The 27,902-nt window shown below is 26.9% G+C and overlaps 2 protein-coding genes and 1 long non-coding RNA gene across 3 annotated transcripts; 1 reads left to right on the forward strand and 2 right to left on the reverse strand.

The window, feature by feature from the left end:
* The first annotated feature begins 3,415 nt into the window (after nt 1–3,415).
* Nucleotides 3,416–10,348, forward strand: LOC103568751 (2-acylglycerol O-acyltransferase 2-A). The gene is made up of 5 exons (XM_014439449.2): nt 3,416–4,351; nt 5,616–5,890; nt 5,959–6,148; nt 8,780–8,979; nt 10,127–10,348. Exons 1-5 carry the CDS (start codon nt 4,125–4,127, stop codon nt 10,282–10,284), a joined length of 1,050 nt encoding a protein of 349 aa, XP_014294935.1. The 5' UTR covers nt 3,416–4,124; the 3' UTR covers nt 10,285–10,348.
* A 104-nt stretch (nt 10,349–10,452) lies between these two features.
* On the reverse strand, nt 10,453–22,503 carry LOC103572923 (kynurenine 3-monooxygenase). Its single transcript, XM_014439448.2, has 10 exons — nt 22,451–22,503; nt 22,280–22,349; nt 18,627–18,817; nt 18,513–18,561; nt 17,971–18,058; nt 17,698–17,893; nt 15,989–16,330; nt 13,801–13,941; nt 13,536–13,697; nt 10,453–12,654 (listed from the first exon to the last, which is right to left on the reverse strand). The coding sequence occupies exons 1-10, from the start codon at nt 22,499–22,501 to the stop codon at nt 12,562–12,564; spliced, it is 1,383 nt and encodes a 460-aa protein (XP_014294934.1). The 5' UTR covers nt 22,502–22,503; the 3' UTR covers nt 10,453–12,561.
* Nucleotides 22,504–25,016: 2,513 nt separating this feature from the next.
* On the reverse strand, nt 25,017–25,908 carry LOC128668399 (uncharacterized). The gene is made up of 2 exons (XR_008404140.1): nt 25,792–25,908; nt 25,017–25,690 (listed from the first exon to the last, which is right to left on the reverse strand). It is a non-coding gene; the product is annotated as an uncharacterized LOC128668399 (long non-coding RNA).
* Nucleotides 25,909–27,902: the final 1,994 nt, after the last annotated feature.

The raw sequence follows: 27,902 nt of genomic DNA on the forward strand, positions 1-27,902 counted from the left end.
TTTGTTGTCTTACTGTTAATTTTTAAACTTTTATTCCATTACTATCAGTTGGAAATTTTTATAATTGAAAACAAAACTATTGAATAAAAAATTATAAAAAAAAAAAAATTTTTATTATTATTCATAGTGAGAAATAAAAAATAATTCTTATTCCAATGTTATTTACTTACACTTATAATTAATTAGGGTAAGAGTAAATAATTAATGAAGACATTTTATATTTTTTCATTATCGATAACTAATTTAATTATTCATTTTTATTCTTGTAAATTAATTATTTATTTATTCAACGCCCTCGGAAATTTTACAATAGAAATTATCTATATATCTATATTATTAAGAGAATAAGAAAAATTTTGTTCCCGGCATATTTGTATGATAGGATTGGTTAATGTTATTAAATTTGGTATCGTTAGAAAGATTTTGACTTGAATTTGTGCTTTTTCATAGTTTCAACTCTTTTCTATTATGTATATACGTACGTACGTATGTTAATATTCTGTAACTTTTGAACGGATGAACCGATTTTGACTTTCAAGGTGTTATTCGACGCGGCTTGTTATTACTATGAACACTGAAAATTTGAGCTTAATCGGTAGGGTACGTTCGGAGATATTTCAAAAATAAAATTTTTTCAAAAATGTTTTTTTTTGAATAACTTTCAATTCGCTCGATGGATTAATTCCAAAATCTAATCAACTCTAAAATTTTGTAAACCGTGTCGAATGCCACCTTAACAATCAAAATCGGTTCCTTCGTTCAAAAGAAACCGTTAACGAAAGAATTTAAAAAAACATTTTTTTTTTAGTATTTTGGAAATTTCTCAAAAACGACTCAATAAATCAATTTCAAAATCTGATCAGTTGTAGAACTCAATAAAACGCGTCGATTGCCACCTTGAACGTCTTAATCGGTTTATTCGTTCGAGAGATATCGTTGTAGAAAAAATAGTAAAAAATGTTGTTTTTCGAAAATAAAGGCATACAAAAGTATTTTCGAGCTCCTTGAGCTCGAAAATGTATCCACAACAATTTTTCGAGCTCAAGGAGCTCGAAATGGGCGGGAAGTTTTGGGGCTGGCCCACAGGGTCAACCGACAGACCGATTTTTTTTCTTGGTTAGTTTAGCTTTTTTTGACATTTATTCAAGATGCGCGCGCATGTCGGATTACTCACAGTGTGATTCGTGTGGTTCAACCGTCCCCAAAAGTACTGGTTCAATTGACCCCATATAATTTTATTGAAATAATTAGTTTAAAAAAAAATATTCAAGATCTATTTTACTAGAAGTAAAGTTAGAAATTTATGACCAATATATGTAAGAAGGTATTACAAAAAAATTTTAAGATTTCATTTGAAAATTAAAAAATTATTAAACAATTTGCCATGAGCTGAAATCAAAGTTCAGATACCTAGAAACACAAAAACTTGAATTTTTTAAAATTAAATCACTATATTGGTTCGAAAATTTGGTCAGACTGAGGTTTAGTGTATTAAAATATAATTCCAAGAGGCGACTCATTTTTATATTTTTTTCGATTTTTTAAGTTTACTGGTTCAATTGCCCCTTGGTTTAATTAACCCCACTCTCCGCTGCCGATTTCAGCTTCTCGATCTGATAGTTATAGATCGGGTCCCAGATCACACTCCCATACTACAGTATTGGTCGCACCAGGGCATTGTATAATCTTATTATTGTTGTATCCTCAATAAATTATCTTGATGAAATTTTATTTATTATTTTGAATGATACATATTTTATAAAATAATGTCATAATACAAAAAATATTACTAAAAAAAAAAATCGGTCTGTCGGTTGACCCTGCGGGCCAGCCCCAAAACTTCCCGCTATTTTCGAGCTCAAGGAAATCGAAAATATTTATGTGACTATATTTTCGAGCTCTTCGAACTTGAAAATTTTATTGCATGCAATTGTTTTTTTATGAGTTTTTCAAACTCCAACAAGTTACGCTTTATGCTAAAGTTTAAAAGTTTAAGAATCGAAAATCATTAATGAACAAGCGGTTTTTAAATTTTAATTCCCGATTATGTTCAATAAACTAAATATATCGATGCAGAAATCAATGTCAGTGATCAAAATCAAGATTTGAATGAGTTTTGGCTTAAGTCAGAGCAATAATATGTAAAATATCCAAGAAAATGATTAAAAACTGGGTTTTTCGATTTTTTCGTTGATAATATGGTTTAAACTAAAGAACAAGTTTGATGGCATTATATGATGATCAAAAGACACCATAAAGAGGAAAAGTTTGTAAAATTTTAGACACATTTTAGTACAGTACATTTTGATTTATCTGGAAATAATAACAGAATGTTATTTTTTAACTTTTCAACGCTGATATCTTTTGAACTAATTAACCAACTTTGACGTTTGAGGTGGCAATAGGCGCGTTTTATTGAGTTCTAGAGCTGATTAGATTTTGAAGTCGATCGTTCAATTCGTTTCTGGGAAATCAATAAAAAACTAAAAAAAAATTTTTTTTTTCGTAATTCGCCAATATTTTCGAGTCTACTTGATCAAATAATCTGAAATGTTCAGGAAAGTTGACGGCCAACAAGCTCTTTCAATCACCGCCTTAAACATCCAAATCGATTTATTAGTTAAAAAGTTATAGACTATTTACACACATACACATACACACACATGCATACATACAGACACTCGGATATCATTCTGAAAATAGTCAGAATAGCTTTCTAGGACCTCAAAACGTCGACATCTGATGAAAACTCGATTTTCGAAAATCGGGGTGAAAACAATAACTTCCCGAAATTTTTGAAAATCATCAATTTTCTAAGCGGGAATTCAAAAATATATAAAAATGTTTATAATTAATGTTTAAGGATTCAAGTTTTTTAAAAAAGAATTAAAATTCTACTCAAATCTTTTCATAGTACATATGTATTGTCATAAATCTTCATTAATTAACATAAATTTACATAAATCCACAGGTAATTAACAGTAAACATATGTCATATTTTAAATAATTATTTTCTGATGCGTATATATAATTTAAAATAATAAACTTTTGAATAGATAAAACTTTTTTTTCATATTTCTCATTACAAGTAAAAAAACAATTTACAAAGTCAACTTCCAATAATTTACAATTTATATTCTAATATCAGCATAAATTAATCAAGTAAACAAAATAAATTGAAAATTTTAAATTGAACAATGAAATGATCATAAAAAGTTTACGCGATCAACACAAGATTATTCAAATGAAAAAAATTAAACTTCATCATATATTTACTTGTAAAATTACAAGGTTAAAACTATAAGTATTATCCATTATTTACTAAAAAAAAAAAACTGAATAATAATTTGTCTTATCTACAGTAGTATGAATTTTTTTTACGACAAGTGTTGAGGTACAGTTATTAAATTAATAATTAAATTATCATAACATTAATAATAATAATAATATAAATGAATAAAATCGGTCGAAATGTAATAAGTTATTTTAGTATACCTGATGATGAATAAGATAAAAGTTATCGTCACAAAGAACTAAGTCTCAAATACAAAGTTCGAGTCTTAACACAGTGGCTATTGAAAAAAATAGCGTAGTTGTGTAAAATTGTCAAGTGGTTTCATAATTTATTTTTGTTTTTTTTTTACTATTCAAGTTGTTATCGTCATATTTACTAGTAAACATAATGTCCGATGTGTAAATAATATATATGTATATATAGAACAGATAACTAAGCAGACCGCTAAATTTGTCCTTTAAAATATACACATGTGCCGCGAGTGTTCGTAGAGTTAGTTTATATTATCACTTTATTTATTTAAAATTCTTTAGATTAATCGTTTTTTTTCTTTTTTTTGTAAACCGTATTTTTAAAAATTAAATTAACAATTTAGTTAATTGAATTACTGAACTCAATACTTGAATATATTTTTAAAACTTAAACATTTCCATTATCTATACACTTGAAATAAAATTTGATAACACTACAGGTGATAAAGTACATGAGTAAACAATGAACACTTATTGATAATTCAAAAATTGTTGAAGTCTGCTATGAAGTATTAAGAAAACCATTTTATTATTTAAAACAAGTGAAAAATATTTTTAAGAGTTTTTATTTAAATGTAATGAAGTTACTTGGTATTGAATTTGCACCATTTCGAGTGCCATTAGAAAGAAGACTGCAAACACTTGCTGCTGCAGCATGGATTTTTGTTCTTGCTTTTGGTGGTTTTATTGGCTGGCTCTCGACTATTTATTTAATTTTTTTTACTGAATGGATGAGATATTTACTTATTGTTTATTTCGCATGGTTATATTATGACAAAGATACGTGTAATAAAGGTGGACGTGCGTAAGTTTATTTAATTTTATAGTTTATAAATAGTTTATTTTTATGTTTTAAATTTATTTTACCTGGCGGTTCCGAATTTACGGTAACATACCACAATTTACGGTACAATACGGTGTTTTACGGTAACTTTCCAGTATTTCACAGTAAAAGTGTAGTACTTTTGCCGTAAATTTGCACTAAATACCGATAATTTACTGCAAAGTTAAAAAACACAGATGTTTACGACGAAAATGCTGTAAAATACCGTAAATTATTGTAGGGGAGGGTGGGGCAGAGTGGGCTCCTCAAGGAAAATAATAATAATATCGTTAATTTTTTCATCGCGTTCACTTATGTTTAGACCCTTGACACTTATTTCCACTTCATTATACTGCGTCGATTAAAATTGAAAAATCGAAAATTAGAAGCAGAGTGGGCCCCCCTCAAAAATTAGGTAAAAAATTTATTTTTTTTTACTTTCCGTCAAGTTATGACCTCTGTAATGTTTTTATCATATTCTAGGCAAATATTGGACATGTGGGGCAAAATGGACCACTCGGAAAAAAAATTGTAACGAAAAAATTTTTTACTTTTTTATTTTCCGTTTTCAATTTTTTTTCGAGTGGTCCATTTCACCCCACATATTACATATTGGCCTTAAATATTATAAAAAAATTATAGAGGTCATAACTTGACGAAAAATAAAAAAAGAAATTTTTTTTTATAATTTTTTGAGAAGGGTGCCGACGCGACCCAGAAAAAATTTTTTTTTTTCGATTTTTTGTAAAATTTCCACTGATTCTTTCAAAATAGACGGAAAATAAACAAATTTGATAGTTGAAAGCCACAAAAAGAACAAACAGGCTTAAGGGGCCCGTCGTGTCCCAGGCTCCTCTATCTTTAACTTTCTTGATAAATTATATTAATGAACAGTTTTGGTGATCTATTTTATCCCTCATTATGCAAAAAATTTCATAAGCTTATTATCCGTCTGGATTTATTGACGTATAAAAAATTTTGAGGGGCCCTCATAATTTTTAAAGTTTTTAAAATTTTAGGTGACTGACTTTGCCCCACATTCCCCTAAGTTACTGAAAATTTCCGTCAATTATCGTAAATGGTGGTAAACTTGACGTAGACATACTGCGTTTTACGGTAAATTATGGAAATAATTAGCCAGGGCTATAATAATAATAATAATAATAATAATGATAATGATAATAATAATAATAATAATAATAATAATAATAATAATAATAATAATAATAATTAATTTTCAAAATAGAAGACGATGGACTTTACGTTTAAGAAATTGTAGGTGGTGGCATTATTATCGTGATTATTTTCCAGTAAAACTTTATAAGACTGTGGATCTCGATCCGTCAAAAAATTATTTATTTTGTTCATATCCTCATGGTATGTTGGCATCCGGTGCTTTTGCGGCATTTGCAACAGATGTTTTAGATTTTAAAAAACTGTTTCCTGGTCTCGAGCCTAAAATGCTCACACTTAATCAACATTTTATGGTACCATTTTTTAGAGAATTCGCGTATTGCTGCGGTAAGTAATTATTTATTTGTGATAAATTGTGAATAATTAAAAATTTAAGAATTATTTGAAATTTTTAGGAGCTTGTGGTTCAAGTGCTGAAAGTATCGAATATTTATTGAATTATAAGAAAAAAGATTCTGAAGATTTTAATAAAGCTGTTGTATTAATGGTTGGGGGAGCTGTTGAAGCTTTGAATTGTAAACCATCAACTTACCGTATTATTTACAATAAAAGAAGAGGTTTTATTAAGATGGCTTTAAAAACAGGGTTTGTATTATTATTATTAATTAGTATTAAATTATTTATTAGGAGTATGCGAATTGGATTTGAATCGAATATTTCGAATTTCTGAATGATTCAAAGATTTTACGAATAATGATAAAAATTCGAACTGTTCGAAATTTCGAATTACTCACACACTTCTAGATAGTATTCATTATAGACTGGGCCAAAAAAATCGACTATTTTTTTTTCTCGATACTGAGAAAATATTATTCCTGATGACCAAAAAAAATTATTGTGCAAGCTTGAGCTCTTAATATTGATATTAAGAAGTGTATAGTTACGGCTATTAGTTTTTTGATAGAAATTTCATTTTTTCCCGAAACTCGTAAATCATCTATCTGAAAAATTTGATCAATGTATATTCTTAAAAGAAATTGAATGCCCTACAAAAAATCTCTCTTAGTAAATTGACGTAAAACGAGCCGTTTCCTTGTAACCGTGCCTTAAATATTGATTTGTTTTTTAAATTCTTTGTTTCTATTTTGAATTTTTGTAACTACTACAAGTATTAAAATTTTTTCTAGTCAAGATACATATTTTTGAAGGAAATTTAATGCTCTACAAAAAAGGTCTCTTAACATTTTTGGCTAAATTCATACCTTCAAAAGTTATTCAAGATTGAAGTTGAGTCTAAACGACTTAAATAACCTGAATAACTTTCGAAGGAGTGAATTTTGCAAAAAATGTTAAGAGACCTTTTTCGTAGATCATTAAATTTCCTTTAAGAAAATGTATCTTGACTAAAAAAAAATTTAATATTTCCAGTAGTTACAAAAATGCAAAATAGAAACAAAGAATTTAAAAAACAAATCAATATTTAAGGCACGGTTACAAGGCAACGGCTCGTTTTCCCTAGTAGAAATGAAATTGAGTTTTTGTCTCGTAACTAGCCAGTTTTACTCGGCTTAAGCCAGAAACTGGCCAGTGGAATATCGAGTTTTTGTCAAGTAACTGGCCAGTTTTACTAGAGATCCAAGAGAAACATGGCGGCTTTGAAAAAACGGTCACTTTAAAATTTTAGGTTTTGAGGTTATTAAAATTATCAGTTCTTCAAAAAAATAAAACGATTTTTTAAAAAATACCAACAAATTAATAATTAATTCAAATTAATGTACCTTTCTCAAAATTACTCCAAAAATTTATATACAATAGATAGATAAATCTAACCTGAAACATGGATATATATAGATCAATAGATAAATATTGATCTGCATTGACAGACATTAAAAATTAATTAACTGAGATATAAAATTATAACTTAAAATAAAAATAATGATTCACAAACAAAACTATTATAAAATTTATTTATTGAGTCTTTCATTGACTCTAAAAATCAAAGTTTAATTTATGAATGTTAGACTACAAAGCCGGTAACATCATTATATTTTAAAAATAAATATAATCATTAAATCGCACTTTTAAAAATAAATTATAATTAGAATTTTATTAATAATAATATATAATATTTTTTCTTTTTAATTATTCCTTTTTTCGACTTCGTCCTTCCCAGTTTTTAATAATTCGTTTAAATGACAATTTACAATATTTGTTTCTGTTGCCCATAGTCGCAATTCACTTATTGTATTCCTTTTTTTCATTGATTCCATTTTTTAATGTGTATATTATTAATTCTTTATCATAACAGTAGTTTATCTATCGAGTGCGAGCGTCTTAGACTCGATCGTACTAGATAAATACATTAGTTTCGTGAGAGATATTTGAAATTTACTACATTTAGTGCCTATAAATGGCAGGTTATAAATCCGCGTTTATTTATTTGGTAAGATTGTTTTGAGTATTTGTTGAAAATTAAAGAGAAGTCGGTAAGTGGACGAATTAAAATGATGATAAATTTTGTCACAAAATGGCTCGTTAAGTTACTTCGATATTTTTTGGTCGTTTGCTATCGCACATGTAACCAAAAAATATTTTTTGATCCAACGATGACGTCACCTTTAGAACGATTAGGTATCTTTTTTACCAGCTGTATCTTATCTAATATTTTTAGCTGCCGGCTATAGGCGCTAAATGTCGTAGATTTCAAGTATCTGTCACAAAAAATTATTTACATATTAACGCACACAAGTGTTGACTTATAGTATTTCCACTGCTTATTAATATTTATTTTAGCAATTTTTCATATAGGTTTAGCAGAAAAAAATAAACACATACATACACACTAGTACAGAAAATATATTAGTGTGACCAATGTGTACGCCTTAGTTGTAGGTGGCGGGATTTCTGTTTTTTAGCCGGGATCGCTGGCCAGTTACTGGTCAGAAATCGAGTAAAGTCTAAATTATTTTTACTAGGGTTACGTCAATTTACTGAGAGAGATTTTCGTAGGGAATTCAATTTCTTTTAAGAATATACATTGATCAAATTTTTCAGATAGATGATTTACGAGTTTCGGATAAAAAATGAAATTTCTGTCAAAAAACGAATTGTCGTAACGATATATTTCTTAAGATCAATGTAAAGGGCTCAAGCTTGCACAATAATTTTTTTTGGTCATCAGAAATAATATTTTCTCAGTATCGAAAGAAAAAAAAAATAGTCGATTTTTTGGTCCAGTCTAGTATTTATTTTTATTAATTAAATTATTGTTAATAGCGCGCCATTGGTACCCGTTTTTTCATTTGGAGAAACAGATATATATGATCAGTTCCACGCTAAAAAAAATTCATTGCTATATAAATTTCAAGAGATTGTGAGAAAATTTACTGGACTAGTTCCAGTATATATTAAAGGTCGTGGATTATTTCAATATACATTTGGTATTGTACCCAATAGAAGACCGATCTCAGTTGTTGGTAATATAATTGTTTCAAATTATAAAAAAATAATATATAATAGTCAGGGTTGCAAATAGTGCATTTAATTTATAATTGCGTAGTGCTTCAATTAAATTTTTTTTTATATTTCATAATCCAAAAACAAAAAATTAAAAATTATTTTTCAATCTTTAATCCAATATCTTTGAAAAAAGAATAATTTTTTAATTTTCAATCCTACATTTTTGAATTAAAAATTAAATTTCAAATTTTTAATTTGTGAAGTAGCGTTAAAATGGAATAGCTTAGTTTTTAAATTTACGTTTTAAAATAAATGAACCATTTCAATTCGGGAAACCAGATCAAAAAATTTCTTTCTAATCTTAAATTCCATATTAAATAATTGGAAAGTAAATCAAAAATTTTAATTAGCCATAGCTAAATCGGATCAAAAAATTACATTTCGTTTTTTAATTTTCTATTTTCGTATCAAAAACCAAATAAAAAATTTTAAATTTCGAATATCGGTTTAGTGTTGTTTTAATTTTGAATTCTCTGTTTACACTGAAAATCATTCAAAAAATTTAATTTTAAATTTCTCAACTATGAATGATCTTTTTATTTCAAATTCTATTATATTTGATGATCAAGAGTAAGTTTAAAAATATTTAAACTTGGTCAAATAAAACAGTATTACTTCCTGTTATAAGTGCTGTCAATAAGAAGTAATTTCCAATTTTTAATCCCACATGTTGGAATTAACAAGTAATTTTTTAATTTTTAATCCCACGTTTCTGAATTAGAATTAATTTTTGAAATTTGAAACCCACGTGTCAATTTAAAAACTAATTCTTTAGTTTTTAATTTCACTTGTCTGATTAAAAATTAGTTTTTCGATTTTTAATTTCACGTGTTAAATTAATTTTTAAATTTTGAATCCCACGTCTTTGGATTAAAATTAATTTTTTAATATTTAATCTCAACGTTTCTAAATTAAAATTAATTTTTCAATTCAAGTTGTTGAATCAAAAATTAATTTCGTAATTTTAATCGATATAATTTCAATTACGGATTAAAAATTTAATTTTTAATTGCAAATATTCTCATTAAAGAATTCGCAACCCTGATAATAGTTATAAAGTATTATTCAAGTATTGCAAAAGAAAATTTTAATAATTTATTGTAGTGGGAGCACCTCTAGAGGTTCCAAAAATCACTGAGCCAACTCGTCAAGAAATAGATAAATACCATGGCCTATTTAAAGAACGTTTGCTGGATTTTTTTGAAACACAAAAATACAATTATTTAAAGAATGCTAAAGATACAAGTTTGATTATAGAATAAAAGTTTTTTTTTTTTTATATTTGTAATATATTTAAATAAAATTTTATTATATATTCATTGAGTATGGGATGAGAAAAAATTTATAAACACTTAATATGATAATTATCAAGGCTTTTTTATTTTATAGCATAAAAACATGAGTACAAAAGTGCTTAGTTAATATCAAGTGACCTAGTTGAACCTATAGTTCATATTAAAATGCTATTTCAAATTTAATATATATTTTAATTTTATACGTTTAATGATAACTACATTTAATTAATTATTTAAGAAAAAAATAATTGTTACTTCTAGACTACAGTAATATTATATGATTTGTTATTTTTAAATTAATAGTACGGAATGTTTTTTAGTATAACTATTAATGAAGGACGAAGAATATTATTATTATATTATAGAGCGGGCAGTCCTGGTGGATCTGGATTACGGTAAATTACGAGAATAACCGCAATTTACGGCATTAGGAAAAATTGCGGTCTTTTGCGGTAAATTACCGGACTTTCGCAACGAAAGTACGCACGCAAAAAAATAAATGACAAATTTTATTCGGATTTTCAATAAATTTTTATTGTTTGAACGATAAACCCGCATCAAAGAGGGTAATTTATAAATAATATAATATTGAAAGCGAAAAAGTATAAGAATGATTCTTTAAAATATATTGATATGAAAAAAAAATAGTCACTTTTGGTTTTTAAATTTTATTGTTTGAAATGATAAAATATGTCATCTTGCCATATAGATATAGCCGCGCATCAGTAACATTTTAGGTTAATTGTTTCCCTAGTGGATTCGAATTATGGTAAATTACCATATTTTACGGAAAATACCGTATTTTACCGTGAAATACCGCAAATTACGGTAGATAACCGCAGTTTACGGTAAAATGCCGTATTTTTACGGCAATGATTCTGAATACCGTAAATTTGGGGTAAAAACACTACAGTATTGCCGTAAATTTTACGGCGAATTGATGCAATTTTATCGTAAATTTGCCGTAAATACGGGTTTTACTGTCATTTACCGTAAACTACCGTAATTTACGGCAATTTTCTGTAAATTGTGGTAAATCACACAAACTCTTCCGAGCGTTGTAAATTACGGTTATTTACGGTAATTTACCGCAATTCAAATCTGCTAGGGTTCACATAGACTAAAAGCTTACAAACATAACTAAAATTTTATTGTTTCAAAGTATAAAAACTGATGCGCTTGAAATATACTTTGCAAAAATTTGAAGAAAGTAATAATTATATACCATTGTACATAAAATTAATTGTTTGACATTGAAAATTTCATTTATCATACTGAATATTTTTTTACTTTTTTACTATAAACTTAAATGCTCCAAACATCGAATGTTGGAGCTGAAACGTTAAATTATTATAATTTTTTAAATTATAAAAATAAAATTTTTTTAATTTTCAATAGTCGAAAAAAAAATAGTAGCCGCGGAGGTCCCACGACCGGAACCATCTGAAAAGTTGTGGAATAGATAGTAATTTGTTGAGACACATTTTCAGGAAAATTAAAATATGCATGATTTTCAGAAAACGACTTTAAAGTTTTAAAACTCATAATGCAGAAAAATTTTTCTAAAAAATTATTTGTATTTTTTTTCTAAAAGTACAACAAAAAACCATGAGAAAACCATCTTTTGAACCAATTATCAAAAAAATATCAAAAATTAGGAGGATGAGTTTTTTGATAAGTCCTAAAAAATGTCAAAAAATAACAAAAATTAAAAATTAAAATTCTTAAAACCGTCCAATTTGGCGCGAAATGCCCCATAAATACTTTAAATTTAAATATTTAAATTAAGATCATTATAATATATTCAATAAAACCACGAAATTACTGTTTGAGATGATATTAAATTGTGACCACATTCTAAATTTTTAGTTATCAATTACTAATTTTTATAATTCATTTTTTTGCGTACGGCATTTTTTCCGCGAATTTGCGGTAAAAGGAAGGCAATTTACCGTTAATTGCGGTAAGCCTGTGGTATCTTACCTAAAGTAAAGTATTATACTATATAACTACAAAAATAAAAAAAGGATACAGTGCTTACAGTAAAAATGCTAGATATTGCGGTAAATTGCCTTAAAATACCGTCTATCATGGAAAATTACCGTAAATTGCAGTAAAATGCGGCAAAATTGTTGTGGAAAAATAGTATTTTAAGGTTAATTTCGTCAATATGCAGTAAATTATGGAAATTTACCGTAATTCGGATCCGTCAAGAAACGATGAAAATTATTAGAAAAAAAAAAATTATGCTCTGTGCCAGTAGGCTGTATTTAATGAAGTAAAGAGAATACCAATTGTTATAGCCGCAAATAAAAACCACATACATCTTTGGAGAACCTGAAAAATAAAAATGTAATTATAATAATTAAATAACTTTTATTAATCAACAATCTGCAGTCCGTAACTCAAAGATCACAACTTAACTTAGGGGAAGCAGGGGGCGGCAAAATATACCCCCTAAAATTTTGAGTGCCACGAATGATGTAGGGGTGAATGGATCCCCAAACTTTTAGGGGCCCATTTAGCCCCCCTTTCCCTATTTGATATGTTTTGTTTTAAATTCAATTTTTTATCAAATTATTTACTCTGTTTTGTTTTATTTTTTTTTTATTACTATCGTATGTCTCTCGCAATTTTGTTATTTCTAAAAAACCTCGATATGATGAAAAATATAAAGAAAACTATGATAAGATTTTGAAAGTTTTTCGGAAGAGATTTTGAGTTTAATTTAAAAAAAAAAATAATAATATTTAATCTCGAGATATTTTTTTATTCAAATTTTTGATGTTAGTAACTTTGGAATATGAAAAAAAAAAAAAAAAAAAAAAAAAAAGAAAAAAACGTAAAGAAACATTTTTTAGTGCAAATTTAAATTACATTTAAAATTATTCTAAAATTAAACTTACAATCATAATGAAATTTCGGAAATCATAAAAAAGTACAAATTAAAATCAATACTTCTCTAAAAAGATCTCAAATATGTAATCAGTTTTGAAAATTTTATAATAGATAAGATATGGCTGTGGCAAAATTTCTTTTAATCTTTCGTTAATTCAGATTTTGAAAGAAATTAAAATACATGAAATAAAACATGAGGCTGAAGCTAGCGGCCGGAATAAGTAGCGGCCACGCAACAAATTGCTGGCCGCTACCTCCAGCTTCATAAATAAAACGTAACTACTTATGTTAAAAAACTACAAATAATAAAATTATCTTACTTTATCTTGCCAAGCACGATTTTCAACACAATCACGGAATCCCATTCGAGTAAAATGAACAGTATGGTAGAGAGGTAACCAATTATTTGGCAACATCTTGTGAAGAAATGTGTCAAGTGTACGACGTAAAAGAAATGTTTTTTTTAATACAAGCTCTCGCATCTATGATAAATATATTTATAATAATGTCAATGATTTCTATAATGACAATTCAAAAATGCAGAGTTGAAATAATTTTTTTAGATGTTAATATTTAAATACTTACTTCAATATAATTATACATTGCAAGATCACAAATGACATGAGCATCAGCAGATCGTTTTTTTGAAAAAGCTGGTAATACTTGTGACATATCTTCATTATAAAGATCCATTAGTTCATTGAGTATAAGAATATCTTCGAAAGCCTGTATATATAAAAATTTTATTTTTAATGCTATACATAAATATGATATGCCACAACATAACATAAATATTTATGTTAAGCGTGAGTATATTTAAGAAATTTCTGATGCAAGTTTTGTTCAAAAAGTGCGTAAATAATTTAATCAACAACCCGTGTAAAAAAAAGTGTTGAAAGAAAGTTGAAAAAGTGTTGTCTATTTTAAACTTCAGAACGAGACGTACAAAAAAAACCATTGACTTAATGATACAAATTAACGTTTTTATGTTTTACGCCGTAAAAAATAATGTAAATTTACAATAATCAAGATCCGTAAAGGTATACACACTGTAAAAAGTTTTGAGCCCACGGTGTAGGGTAAAAGATATATCTTTTTGCTTTTATTTATATAAAAAAAAAAAAATGTCTAAGTATTTTTAGTTCAATTGACCCCACTCTCCCCTACAAAGAAAATTTATTAACCATATTAGATTTCGTAGTACACGGAGAAAAAAATATAGTAAATTTTACTAAAAATATGAGAATAATTACTAAATTTTTATCGTAATCTTAAAACGTTTATGATTTATATGCAAAATTAATAAACAGATAAGCATATTTTACAAATCGTTTAGCAATTTCTCATATACTGGTTATGGAAAATCTCCTATATTGCATATTCACTTTTAGTTATATTTAGTAAATTTTATTATTCCTATTTAGTAAATTTTACAATTCCGTTTAGTAAATTTTACTATATTAGAATGGAAAAAAATAAAATTAAATTTTTATTAGCTTTTAACTTTTTATTATTATTGCTGACATTTTGATTATTATTGTTATTTATGTCATCTGCATTAGTGTTGGTGTCGACTTTTGTTTTTTAAAAAATAACTTGTTTCAACCGAGAATCGAACCCTGATCTCCCGCGCGCGAGTCCTTTCCTATGTCTGACGGCCCGATGTCTCCTTTGAACAAAAGTTTCAGAACTTGTAATACATATTTGTATATACTATCCCCACCAACTTTTAATTTTATCTATGCATAGTAGAATTTACTATACAGATAGTAAAAAAATATAATCGTGTTAGCAAAAAATACATTGCGTATAGTAATTTTTAATATGTTGTATAGTAACAAATCCTATATTGCATTAGAAAATTTATTGTCTTAAATTAGTATTTATTAATAGTACTCATAGTAAAATTTACTATACAAATAGTAAAAAATATAATCGTCTTAGCAAAAAATACATTACGCATAATAATTTTGAATATCTTATTATGTAATTATTACTAACTAGTAAATTTTACTAAACGTTTAGTAATAATTACAATACAGAATATATTTTTTTATATCTGTTAGTAATTTTTACTGTACTTTTTTCTCCGTGTGTAATTATAAAAATATTGAAATATAAATAATAAATTAATAATTAGCGTGGTAAATGTGATTCGAACTTGAAATTAATTAATTGATAAATACTAATGATGAATACGATTATAATCAGATAATATTATACTGATTAAAAATATATTATTTAAATAAAACTTACTTGTAAGGAAGCACATCGTATACTTCACGTAACCAACGAAAACTGGGGTAATTGTTATTGGTTGTAAGAGTATGAAAGTAGGCTATGACGTAGTAAAATTTACTATACAAATAGTAAAAAATATAATCGTCTTAACAAAAAATACATTACGCATAGTAATTTTGAATATCTTATTATGTAATTATTACTAACTAGTAAATTTTACTAAACGTTTAGTAATAATTATAATTCAGAATTTATTTTTTTATATCTGTTAGTGAATTTCACTATAGTATTGTAATTTTTACTATACTTTTTTTCCGTGTACACTGCTTGATATTTCACACCGTAAATTGATACCAAGAATACCGTGTAAAGATATCAGGGATCGTTTTCAATTCAAAAATTTTTACAGTGCAACTAGAACACCGGTGACCTACTCACCTTATTTAATTTTCCAGTAAAGGAAAAATAGTAGAGATTGCTATTTTAAGTACTTCGTCTACCTTATAACTTTTTATCAATTTATAATACTTACTGCATTCATTCCTTGGGCATAGAAAGGTACCATCGCATGTGCAGCATCGCCCAAAATTAAACTTTTTCCCATATGATAAGGATTACATTTTATTGAAATAAGAGATTTCGGTTTAACCATAAAAAAATTATCAATAAGTTTCTGATTACCGCCAATAAGCGGAACTATATCAGGAAATTGTTTATTAAAAAAATCAATAACTTTTTCTGGTGTGTCAAGACCATTAAGAATTTCAAGTGGAGCGAAAATATTTCCAGTAAATGAATAGTCATCATTTGGCATAGCTATCATCATAAATGTACCTCGCGGCCAAATATGTAAATGATTTGAACTCATACAAAACTAAAAAAAAAAAAAATTTTATTAATTTTATACTCTGATTAAATCCAAATTTTTTTTATACGCCGTTTTGGGTTTAGTGTCTAAATTTAAAGCCAAAAAAGCGCCTAATTTTTTTTTTATTGCTAATCTTATTATAGATTTATGCTAAAACTGAAAATTAGAAAACATATTTTGAGAGTTAGAAGAGCGTATCCCAAGTAACACATGCTTGAGTAAGATTCTGGTGCCAGTGCCTTGAGTAAAATCCCTAGTCACTAGTGTCTTTTTCTACATATGGCTCTTGCGCAAGATCGTGTATCAAGAAATCGTCGTCAAGACTTGCGCATGACTTGTTTAAGGCATTGACACAAGAATATTGAAGATACACGGAAAGAAAATTCTAGCAAAATTTACGATGTTAATATCGTAATCGTGGACTAGGTTTTTATTAGCGTCAATTTTAAAATATCTTATTTCAAAATTTACTATATGGGTTATATTTTTTACTATTTAACATCGTAATTTTAACAAATACTTTTAGGATTAAAAATTACTTCAAGAATTACAATTTAATATCGTAAAAAAAAAGAAATAAAAATTACAATTCAAAAACTATATTTATTCCTATATTTATCTTTCTATGTACTTTTGAATAAAATAAATATTACAGTGCTGCCTCTGTTACAATACGATGTAAGCTCGAAAAATTACGATAATTTATCGTAATTTTTAAATATTAACTGCGTCTTCCGCAAGAGGCGCTCTCATGACTTATGAATGTATATTCAAATCGTTTATATGGACCTTAAAAATAATTTAAAGTGTAAGCCCTCAGTGGCCGGGTGGTCCAAGGCATCCGACACTTCGAACTCGCAAGGACTTGGGTTCGAATCCAACGTCCGGACGATTGTTATTTATTCTTTAATTTAAAGTTTCTCTTCAAATTTTACGATATTCACATCGTAATTTATACTAGAGAGCTTAAGACTTCGTATTATTTTTCTGAAGTATTATTTCTTAAATGAAATTTCCTACGCTACATCGTAAAAATTACAATTTTGAAAGTCTAGTCCACCACTACAATAATCAATAGGACAAATTACGATATTTTTATCGTAAATTTTACTAGAATTTTCTTTCCGTGTTAGATACAGTTCAGTTGAAAAATTTCTGGCACATTTCCTGCATCATTTCTGCTCAAGGCTCGAGGTTAATTTTGAGCCTTGAGTAGATCTTGAGCAAGCCACGAGCAACTATTTTCAACTATCGTCTTTCTCAAGAATTGAGCAGCAAGACATAGTTTGGAAAAGACCCCAAAAGGGCGTTTATAAATATGTCCTTTTGGAATTAACAACGTGATACAATAAATTAAAAATATATTATTTTACCTCATGACCACGTTCAGGACGATTATCATCAATCATTCGCGGCGGGATATTGATCTCAACATAACCATGTTCAATATAAGTTTGTGAAAAATCGAAACCAGGTCTTTTCAACATCATTTTACGTACCGTAGAATGAGCACCGTCTGCTCCAATTATCAAATCAGCTTCTACTTCAATTATTTCATGTTTTTTTGTGCTACCAAAAATAGTTTATTAGCTTAATAAACAAATAAAATATTTAATACTAATTGAAAAAAAAAAAATTATAATTACTTCAAAAATTTCAATTTGCCAAGATCCAGATCAGCTTCTAGAAGTTTATGATTGAAGAACAAAGTTACTGTTGGATATTTATCAGCAGCTGTGGTTTGAATGCCAACCAGTTGATCATCAATAAAAAAAAATAAGAGAAATAATTATATTTGATACATTGAAATTCGATTCTTTGTTAAAATACTCGTGGTTTTTATAAGTAACACAATCTATTGATACTCATATTTTTTCATCTTGGAGAAAGATATATAATAAAACAAATAAGTATTAATAACCTAAATTTTTAAATTGTTGCTTTTTTTTCGTTTACAAAAAAAAAAATATTTTTTATTTCATATTATTAAAATATCTTGTCGTTCCGAGTGGATGAAGGGATGAAGAAATATGATATCGCGTTTTATAAGGTTTCTTTAAGCTTGATGTAAAATGACTCCGTCTTTTCTCGTTAGTCATTTTATATCCTTTGTTCTTGTTTGTAACTCAGATGTATAAGCACATAAGTTATTAAAATTCAATAGTAATAATAATAAAATATAATTTACCGTCAAGAAGAACTTGATTCATGTACATCCGACTAACAGAATAGAGTGCCTTAAAATAATTATATATTAAAAATTAACAAAATGAATTCATTAAAAGAAATTAATAAGGCTTACATTTTTTTTCACGCTGTCGTAAATCATTTCCTTAAGACTTCCATCTTTACCATGGAGCATTCTACCCCGCATACGAATACCGTGATGATTAACAATTTTGTCTTCAAGATCAATCAGTTTGAGACCTTGACGACCACGATATGACAGAGAAAGATCAATGCTTTGACCTCGGGCTTCTTCAATTCTGATGTCTTTAAAATATATATTATATTAGGGTGGTCCAAAAAAACCGACTATTTTTTTTTTCGAGTCTCTTATAGAAATTTGTTGGCTTATGATGTCTTAAGAAGCCTCTCCAAAAATCAGATAAAAAATTTTCAAGAGGTCGCTCACGAATTTTGAAAATATCAAAAATGATTGAAATTTGAATTTTTATTTCAAATGTTTTTCTTTCTCGTGGCAGCAATAGTTTGTATTTGTAAAATCATCACCACGTTGAAAATATAAGCCCAAAATTTAAATATTTAAACGGCGCTCAAGAATTTTGAATGTTAACTGATAATATGTGACTAATACTTCGAATTAGTTTTTGTATTTTTTTATAACTCAATTATTGTCATTTCACTAAAATATAACTTTTGCATAACCAAAAATATAAAGGACAATCTTAAACAATAAAATTTGACAAGTTTTGAATAAGCGACAAAACCTAAAAATTGAATTAAAAAATAAAAAAGTATGTAAGTAACTTATTATTTATATTTCTCGGGTTATATTTCCATTCATTGTGATGCAAATTGATGGCGAAAAAGTCGAGAAGCTTTATTATCAATATTCTCGGGTCGCTCGAAAACGTTCAAAAGACAGCACTCGGAAATATTCAAAATTTTTGAGCGAGGTTTAAATATTTAAATTTTGAGCTTAGATTTTCAGCGTATTCATGATTTCAGAAATACAAACTATTGCTGCCACGAGAAAGAAAAAAATTTAAAATAAAAATTTAAATTTCGATCATTTGTGATATTTTCGAATTCGCGAGCGACCTCTTGAAAATATTTTATCGCGTTGATTTTCAGAGAGGCTTCTTAAAACATGGTAAATCAACAAATTTTCATAAGAGACTCGAAAAAAAAATTCGTCGTTTTTTTGGACCACCTACTGCATAGGTAAAAAGCCGTTCAGGAATCGAAATGAAAGTAGAGTTCTCTTCTTTTATTTATTAATTTTGACGTTTTCTGATAAAAATTAATTAAGAAACAATTTTTAACTTCCCGCTAAGAAAATCGACGATTTTCAAAAATTTCGGGAAGTTATTGTTTTCACTCCGATTTTCGAAAATCGAGTTTTCATCAGATGTCGACGTTTTGAGGTCCTAGGAAGCTATTCTGACTATTTTCAGAATGATGTCCGAGTGTGTGTGTGTGTGTGTGTGTGTGTGTGTGTGTGTGTGTGTGTGTGTGTGTGTGTGTGTGTGTGTGTGTGTGTGTGTGTGTGTGTGTGTGTGTGTGTGTGTGTGTGTGTGTGTGTGTGTGTGTGTGTGTGTGTGTGTGTGTGTGTGTGTGTGTGTGTGTGTGTGTGTGTGTGTGTGTGTGTGTGTGTGTGTGTGTGTGTGTGTGTGTATGTATGTAAACTCTTTGTAACTTTTGAACTAATGAATCGATTTGGATGGTTGAGGTGGCAATCGAAAGAGCTTGTTGACCTCCAACTTTCCTGAAAATTTCAGATTATTCGATCGAATAGACTCGAAAATATTGGCGAATTACGAAAAAAAAAAAATTTTTTTTTTAGTTTTTTATTGATTTCTCAAAAACGACTTATACGATCGACTTTAAAATCTAATCAGCTCTAGTACTCAATAAAACGCGTCAATTGCCACCTCAAACATCAAAATCGGATAATTCGTTCGAGAGTTATCGCGGGAGAAAGAAATGGTGAAAAACAGTTTTTTCTAAATATTTCGTAACGACTGACGCGATCGATTTCAAATTTTAATCAGCTCTAGAATTCAATAAAACGCGCCGATTGCCGCCTTAGACATCTCAATCGGTTAATTTGTTCGAGAGATATCGCGGGAGAAACAAATCGTGGATAATGGTTTTTTCCAAATATTTTCGAAATGACTGACTCGATTAATTTCAAATTTTTTTTTTTTAGTATTTTGAAAGTATTTCAAAAATGACTTGATGAATCAATTCAAAAATTTGATCAGTTACAGAACTCAATAAAACATGTCGATTGTCGCCTTGAACGTCTTAATCGGTTTATTCGTTCGAGAGATATCGTTTGAGAAAAAATCGTAAAAAACGTTTTCTTTCGAAAACAAAGGCATACAAAAGTATTTTCGAGCTCGAAGAGAAAATGTATCTACAACAATTTTCTGAGCTCAAGGAGCTCGAAATAGGCGGGAAGTTTTGGGGCTGGCCCGCAGAGTCAACCGACAGACCGATTTTTCTTATAATCTATGACACGGAGAAAAATAATGCTTAAAATTTGAATAGTTTGTAGTTTATTTTCGACTTAAAATTAGTATATTCGAAACTAATATAAAACCAGGATCATTATATATACTACGAAATGGTTATTATTCATATTAAAATTTGATCCACATAGAAGAGCAAAATTTGTAATTTCGTATATTAAAATTAATATGAAAACGAATCGATAAATTGGTATCTACAGTTATTACTATTCAAATAACCATACAAAAATTTTTAAAATGAGGAACCGAAAAAATAGTAAACGTACACATTAATATATAAAGATCTAGTATACGAATTTTTCATTTTATTATTTACCACTTATTTGATATATTTATATAATAAATTAATTTATAATAACGAATAAATAGCATTTTATATTCATTATTAGTCAATGGGATAGAATTTATAAAATAAGAGTTAAAAATTTTCGGTATTTTTATGAGCAACAAAATCAGTATCTAGTATACGAATTTTTCATTTTATCATTTACCACTTATTCGATTTATGTATATTGTAAATTAATTTTTAATGATGAATAAATGATATTTTAAGCTAATAATTGATCAGTGATATCGAATTTATAAAATAAAAGTTTGTAACTTTTTCAATTTTCGGCTGGAAAAGTCAGTATCTAAGATACCAGTTCTTAATTTGACCAATCATTATTTTTTAATAGATTATGCCATAAATTAATTAACTTTCACTAATAAGTCACGTATTATACCTAAAAGTAATAATATCTAGTTACTTTTTGAAATAATTGATAGTAGTTTTTATAAATCTACAAAAATTAGTAAACTACTTTGCATTAAGCACATAATTCTAATTATTGATAACAGATTTCACTTTTTACTATTATTTAGTAATTTGTAATATTCTGTTTTTTCCGTGATAATATGCCAAATTTAATAAAATTTTGAACAGTTATTTCGAAACGGGCAGCCCTATTGTAAAAAAATTAATGAAAGCTAAAAAATTTTCCGAAATTTTTTTATAAATTCAAGTTCCATATGTTTTTTTTCACGTGTACATAAATTTGGTTCTTGTTTTGTATATTATTTACACTTATCTACACTATTAGCACCGGCATTAAAAAAAATAAATAAATAAAACAAGCTGATAATATATTCTTTAGTAATTTAAAAAATGAATTTTTGTTTCCTTTGGTCATTATTATTATTATTATTTTTATTTTTTTAAATTTATTTAAGAACTTTAATAAAAAAAACTGACCAGATCGATACTCGTAAACACGAACACGATGACCACGTTTAGCGAGAGCACAAGCAGATAATCCTCCCACCTAAAAAATATCGTTAATGATATCAATATTTCATAATAATTATAATTATTGATAATTAAAATAAAATTTTAAGTAAAAAAAATAAAAATAATAATTCATACCAAACCACCACCAACAATAACGATGTCCATACTACGAGTTGTTTTCTTCATGGTGTCTGGTATCGTACTGACTAAAGTAAGAGGATTAGTCTCGATAGTAAGTATTACTACATATTCACAACTACAATCACCCAAATCCACCATTCCCCTTTATATTTATTATCATTATTAATTGACTTTAAAAAACAAATAGACAGTGTAATATTGCAGATAAATTATACTATGTTAAATTAATTGCGAAAATATTTTTACGACCTTCATACAAAAATTACATAAAACTTCTTAAGAATTGTTATCTGAAGTATTTAATTTCTTATCATGAATGCATAAATATGTCATAATTAATATCATAAATTGCAATTGCGCATGCAGTAAGTAAAGGCAAAAAATAAATATATTCTTAAGTAAAAAAATGTTTAAAAATAACCCGGGTCGAAAAATTTGATCTGTTTTTAATCAACTAAAAATTTTTAATTATTTTTATTTAATTTTATTTTTTTTTATATTTAATTAATATGTGAATTTTAATCTAGTTTTGCCCTTACTATTCCTTATTTAGACTATTTTCAGACTTATTTTCAATCATTTTTAGTCTGTTTTTATTCTTATTTACTTCAAAATCCGACTTTTTCTGTCAATTATTTTTAGTCTGATTTTGATCAATATTCGATCAAAAACAGATTAAAATTTTTTTTTTATAATTATAATGATAAATAATAAAAACAAAAAATGAATGAAAGTTTGATATTTTTTTACACATTGATATAAAATAATATTTATTTAATAAATAAATTAGCCTCAATTAACATATAGACATTACTTAAAAAAAATTTAACTTTATCCTCCTTCTTTTCTTCTGACAGTGCATCCTAGTAACTGAGATTTTCTTTGAACATACACTCTGAGAAAAATCAGCTATTTTCCTCTGGCTTCTTCTACCTCCAACTCATTCAGTTCCTTATCATCATCTGTTAGATTTTTTTATTAATACAGAAATTTATTATTATAAGTTTATATTCAAAATGAAAGAGAATCTTAATTTAAAGAATAATTGGTGAAAAACCTTGCCATTAAAAAATAAATTATTCTAAGAAACTCAAAGATTTTGCGACACTGAATAATCTTAATTTAAAAAAAAAAATTACGTGACTAAATTTTTTTTCAATTCTTTGCTTCATTAAAAGCGTTATATAAAAGCAATAAATTTGAATTCAAAAAATAATTAAAAAAAAAAATAATATTTCTATTTGTGGACAAAATTAATTACTACATGATTTATTAAAAATAACAAGAATGAATAAAGTTCAATTAAACTTACTGCTCATGGAAAGTGATTCGGGAACATCTAGATATAGAGGATTATTTAAATTTTCTTGATATTTAAAACGTGCTGTCGCTATTTCGTATTACAATATCACAGATGAATATTTTGATATGGTTTTTAATCTCAGAATATTTTTCGACTTTATTCAGTGAATTGAAGAAATTTTTGTTGAGATTTTAACGGCAATTTTACTACTTTCGTTAAATATTATTAATATCCTATCAAGACAACTAAAAAATATAGCTCTCAAATAATCATCAACTGCCGACATTTTTAAACAAAAGACACTAAGTAAATGGTAAACAAAAAAAAAATTCATTCCAGATCTTAGAATACTTTTTATAAATTTTTTCTAGACATAAATGAAATTATTATAAGTCCACGATTTAATCTAGTTTTGTTCTTGCACAATTTCAGAACCTAAATTTTTCTAAGGTCCAGAATTAATCTAGTTTGGTCTGCCCATAACGCAATTGTTTTTTAAAACAGCAGATCAAAAACAGCTTAAAATTTTTATAAAAGATCAAAAAAAGATCAACTAGTACAAATACAGACCAATTAGTCCAAATGCAGTGCAATGAGACTAAAATCAGACCAAATATTTCGATCCGGGAAATCGACAACAATTTTTCAGACTGTATATTTATTTTTGAATAAAATATGTTACATGATACATAATAAATATTTTTCATTTACAAATCACCTTATTCTATACCTATACTTCGAATATCATGACGTTATTGACTATTCTACAATTATCTCATCTATAAGTATCGTTCACAATATTTTTTTATAATATATTTATTATTTATTATGATTTTTAACTTGTATCACTCATAGTGTTTTACAAGGATCTACTTTTTATTTTTCGCTTCTCTTTTACTGTTTGTTTCCGCCCATTTTTTACTAACTAAGTTTCTTTCACTTCCTGAACATCCTTACCCGGGTCGAAAAAAAAATCTTGATTATGAATTAAAATTTAAGTCAAAATCCTTCAAATTTCAATTAATTTAATTTTTTTAGTCCGTAAAATCTGCATAACATTTGACTTAGATTTGACTTTTTGTGGCTTAGTTAGGATCGATTTAAGACAAAATAAGTCACGTTGAGGTCAAAACTGGTTCAATTTGACTGTATCGCCTTTAGATTTAAGACAAAAAAAGTCACATTTAAGTCAGAATTTCGTCAATTTAAATAATTTTACCTAAATTTAAGTTAAAAAAAGTTTCATTTAAGTCAAAATTGATTCAATTGAAATATAGTTTATTCAAATTTAAAACAAAAAAAGTTACATTAAAGTCAGAATAAAACAAAATTAGACAGTTACAACAGAAAGTTTAAATGTATGGCCATGCATGGTTTTATATGACTGTATATGGCCATGCATGACTATTGAAAAAGTATGTCTGCCCACGTATGACCATATATGAACCATATACGCCTATGCATGGTCAAGTATGGTTCATTTATCACAGGACGAGCGTTCGAGGCGGGCATTCTGGTAAAAAATGAATCATTCATGGCCATGCAAGACCGTATATGGCTCATATATGAAGCATATATGGTCATACATTGCCATATATGGAGCATATATGACCATACATGGACATACCAACTTTTTTAATACAGTCATGCATGGCCATATATGCTCCACGTATGAGCCATATACGGCCATGTATGATTCATTTTTCACGGGTACTTTTAAATTTCGTTGGACATAATTTACATATGTTTACAATAAAACCAGACCTCATACAAAAAATAGTCGTAATTATTTTGTTATAAATTTAAAACAAATATATTTATAAACTGGGTTGAAATGGAATTCAAAGTTAATTTAAGATAACTTAAATTGTACATTTGAATAAGAAATCTTTACATGTATTACCACTGCAACAATCGCTGTCAGTTGTACACTGGAAAAAATATAAAAAATATAGTTAATAATTATATACTCAATTCAGTATATAAAATAATATAGAATTTATGTATAATAATAATAATTATTTGTTCGTACTGCTTCGCCAAGTCCAGCGCATGCATGAGTTTCGGCAGCAAACAAAGCCATTACCAAAACTGCCAATAAAAATATCTTTATGTTAAACATTTTGTATAGTAGATGAGTGAATCTTTCGCTACACTGTAAAAAAAAAAATATGAATATGTCAACGCTATTCCGGTGTAAAATTTAATTCTGAAAAGGGCGTTAAAACAACACCGCACTAAGAAAAAACAATTTATAAGGTACCTGCGGGTAATAAGGCCTAAGTGAAGAAATTATAAAAAACAATCTAGTCTTCTGACTCTTAAAAAGTATTGTTGCTAAATTTTAGTGATGATTTATCTCTAATATCAATTTTATTAAGTATAGTTAAACTACCCGAGAAAAAATGTTTATATATAATCATATATAATTATATACAATTATATATGACCATATATAATTATGTATAATTGTATAGAATTATATATAATACTATTCCGATAAATTTTTTGTATATATAATTATATATAATGTTCTATATATATCCATATATAATTATATATAATTAGACATAAATTTTAGTGATGATTCATCTCTAATACCAATTTTATTAAGTACAGTTAAACTACCCGAGAAAAAATGTTTATATATAATCATATATAATTATATACAACTATATATGATCATATATAATTATGTATAATTATATAGAATTATATATATAATACTATTCCGAGAAATTTTTTGTATATATAATTAAATATAATGTTCTACATATATACATATATAATTATATATAATTAGACATAATTATGTATGATTATATTTGGCCATTTTTTTATATATAATTATAAATAATTTTATATCATTACATATAAAAATTTTTCTCGAATATTCCAGTTTGTTTAACCCGTAGGCCTTATTACCTTATCGTAGTAAAATAAGGCCTACTCGTATGGTTTTTGTAAAAGTATAATTTTTTGTTCGTAAGGTAGGCCTTATTACCCGCTGGTACCTTATTAGATATAACTTATTTAACTTCCCTTTAAAAAAATAATAAGTTTTCAAAGAGAAGAAAGTTATTAGTTTCGGTCCGATTTTCAAAAATCAAATTTTCATCAGGTCTAAAAATTACTCATTTTGAGTATTTATGACCACAACTAAAATAATTACTTTAATTTGAATTGTCTTTTTCTTAATGCAGTAGCAATGCTAAAATTTTGCCGTGTTGAAAAAAAAGAATATTTTTTTGCAAGTATCAGAAGTCGAATTGTAATTCAAATACAAAATAATATTTATTTTGGTTCAAAATATATTTTTTTACTTACATTTATTCAGAAGCTATCGATACTTTGACTAACTACTATATGGATTACCAATAATTTAAAGGACACGTTATATTAATTGTCCCCACTACATTTTGTGTGAACTCGTGCCCCTTCTATAATTGCGTCGTTATATAAAGTAACTAAAGATAATCATAAAGAGATTGATATTTTTATCAAGATTTGTTTGTTTATCCATCAAATGACCCAACAGCCTTGACTACGTTGTGACTAGTGACAGGGTCATATTAAGGAACATTTGTATTGACAAAGTACCCACTCGAAAAAAAAATAGATCTGGATATATCAAAACCAAACTGCATATAACAAACATACATTTCAATGTATATGTTGCATATACCGAGAAAAAAATATAGTAAATTCAAGTAAAAAATATGAGAATAATTACTAAATTTGGATAGTAATCTTTAAACGCTTATGAGTTATGTGAAAAATTAATAAACAGATAAGTATATTTTACAAGTCGTTTAGTAATTTTTCATATATGGGCTATGGAAAATCTCCTATATTGCATATTAATTTTTAGTTATATTTAGTAAATTTTACTACACGGAAAGAAAATTCTAGCAAAATTTACGATGTTAATATCGTAATCGTGGACTATGCTTTTATTAGCGTCAATTTTAAAATATCTTATTTCAAAATTTACTACATAGGTTATATTTTTTATTATTTAACATCGTAATTTTAACAAATACTTTTAGGATTAAAAATTACGTCAAAAATTACAATTTAATATTGTAAAAAAAAAAGAAATATAAATTACAATTCAAAAACTATATTTATTCCTATATTTAT

The sequence above is a fragment of the Microplitis demolitor genome, chromosome 8 (genome assembly GCF_026212275.2).
Source record: "Microplitis demolitor isolate Queensland-Clemson2020A chromosome 8, iyMicDemo2.1a, whole genome shotgun sequence".
NCBI lineage: Eukaryota > Metazoa > Arthropoda > Insecta > Hymenoptera > Braconidae > Microplitis > Microplitis demolitor.

Bases quoted from the DNA above. Each gene is read 5' to 3' on its own strand.
- LOC103568751 (XM_014439449.2), top strand. From the start codon at position 4,125: ATGAAGTTACTTGGTATTGAATTTGCACCATTTCGAGTGCCATTAGAA. The intron at 5,891-5,958 runs GTAAGTAATTAT...TGAAATTTTTAG, and splicing joins AGAATTCGCGTATTGCTGCG to GAGCTTGTGGTTCAAGTGCT. The intron at 6,149-8,779 runs GTTTGTATTATT...TATTGTTAATAG, and splicing joins AAGATGGCTTTAAAAACAGG to CGCGCCATTGGTACCCGTTT.
- LOC103572923 (XM_014439448.2), bottom strand. From the start codon at position 22,501: ATGAAGAAAACAACTCGTAGTATGGACATCGTTATTGTTGGTGGTGGT. The intron at 18,818-22,279 runs GTCAGTTTTTTT...TATATTTTAAAG, and splicing joins TGTTTACGAGTATCGATCTG to ACATCAGAATTGAAGAAGCC. The intron at 16,331-17,697 runs GTAAAATAATAT...TTTTTTTTTTAG, and splicing joins GTCCTGAACGTGGTCATGAG to TTTTGTATGAGTTCAAATCA.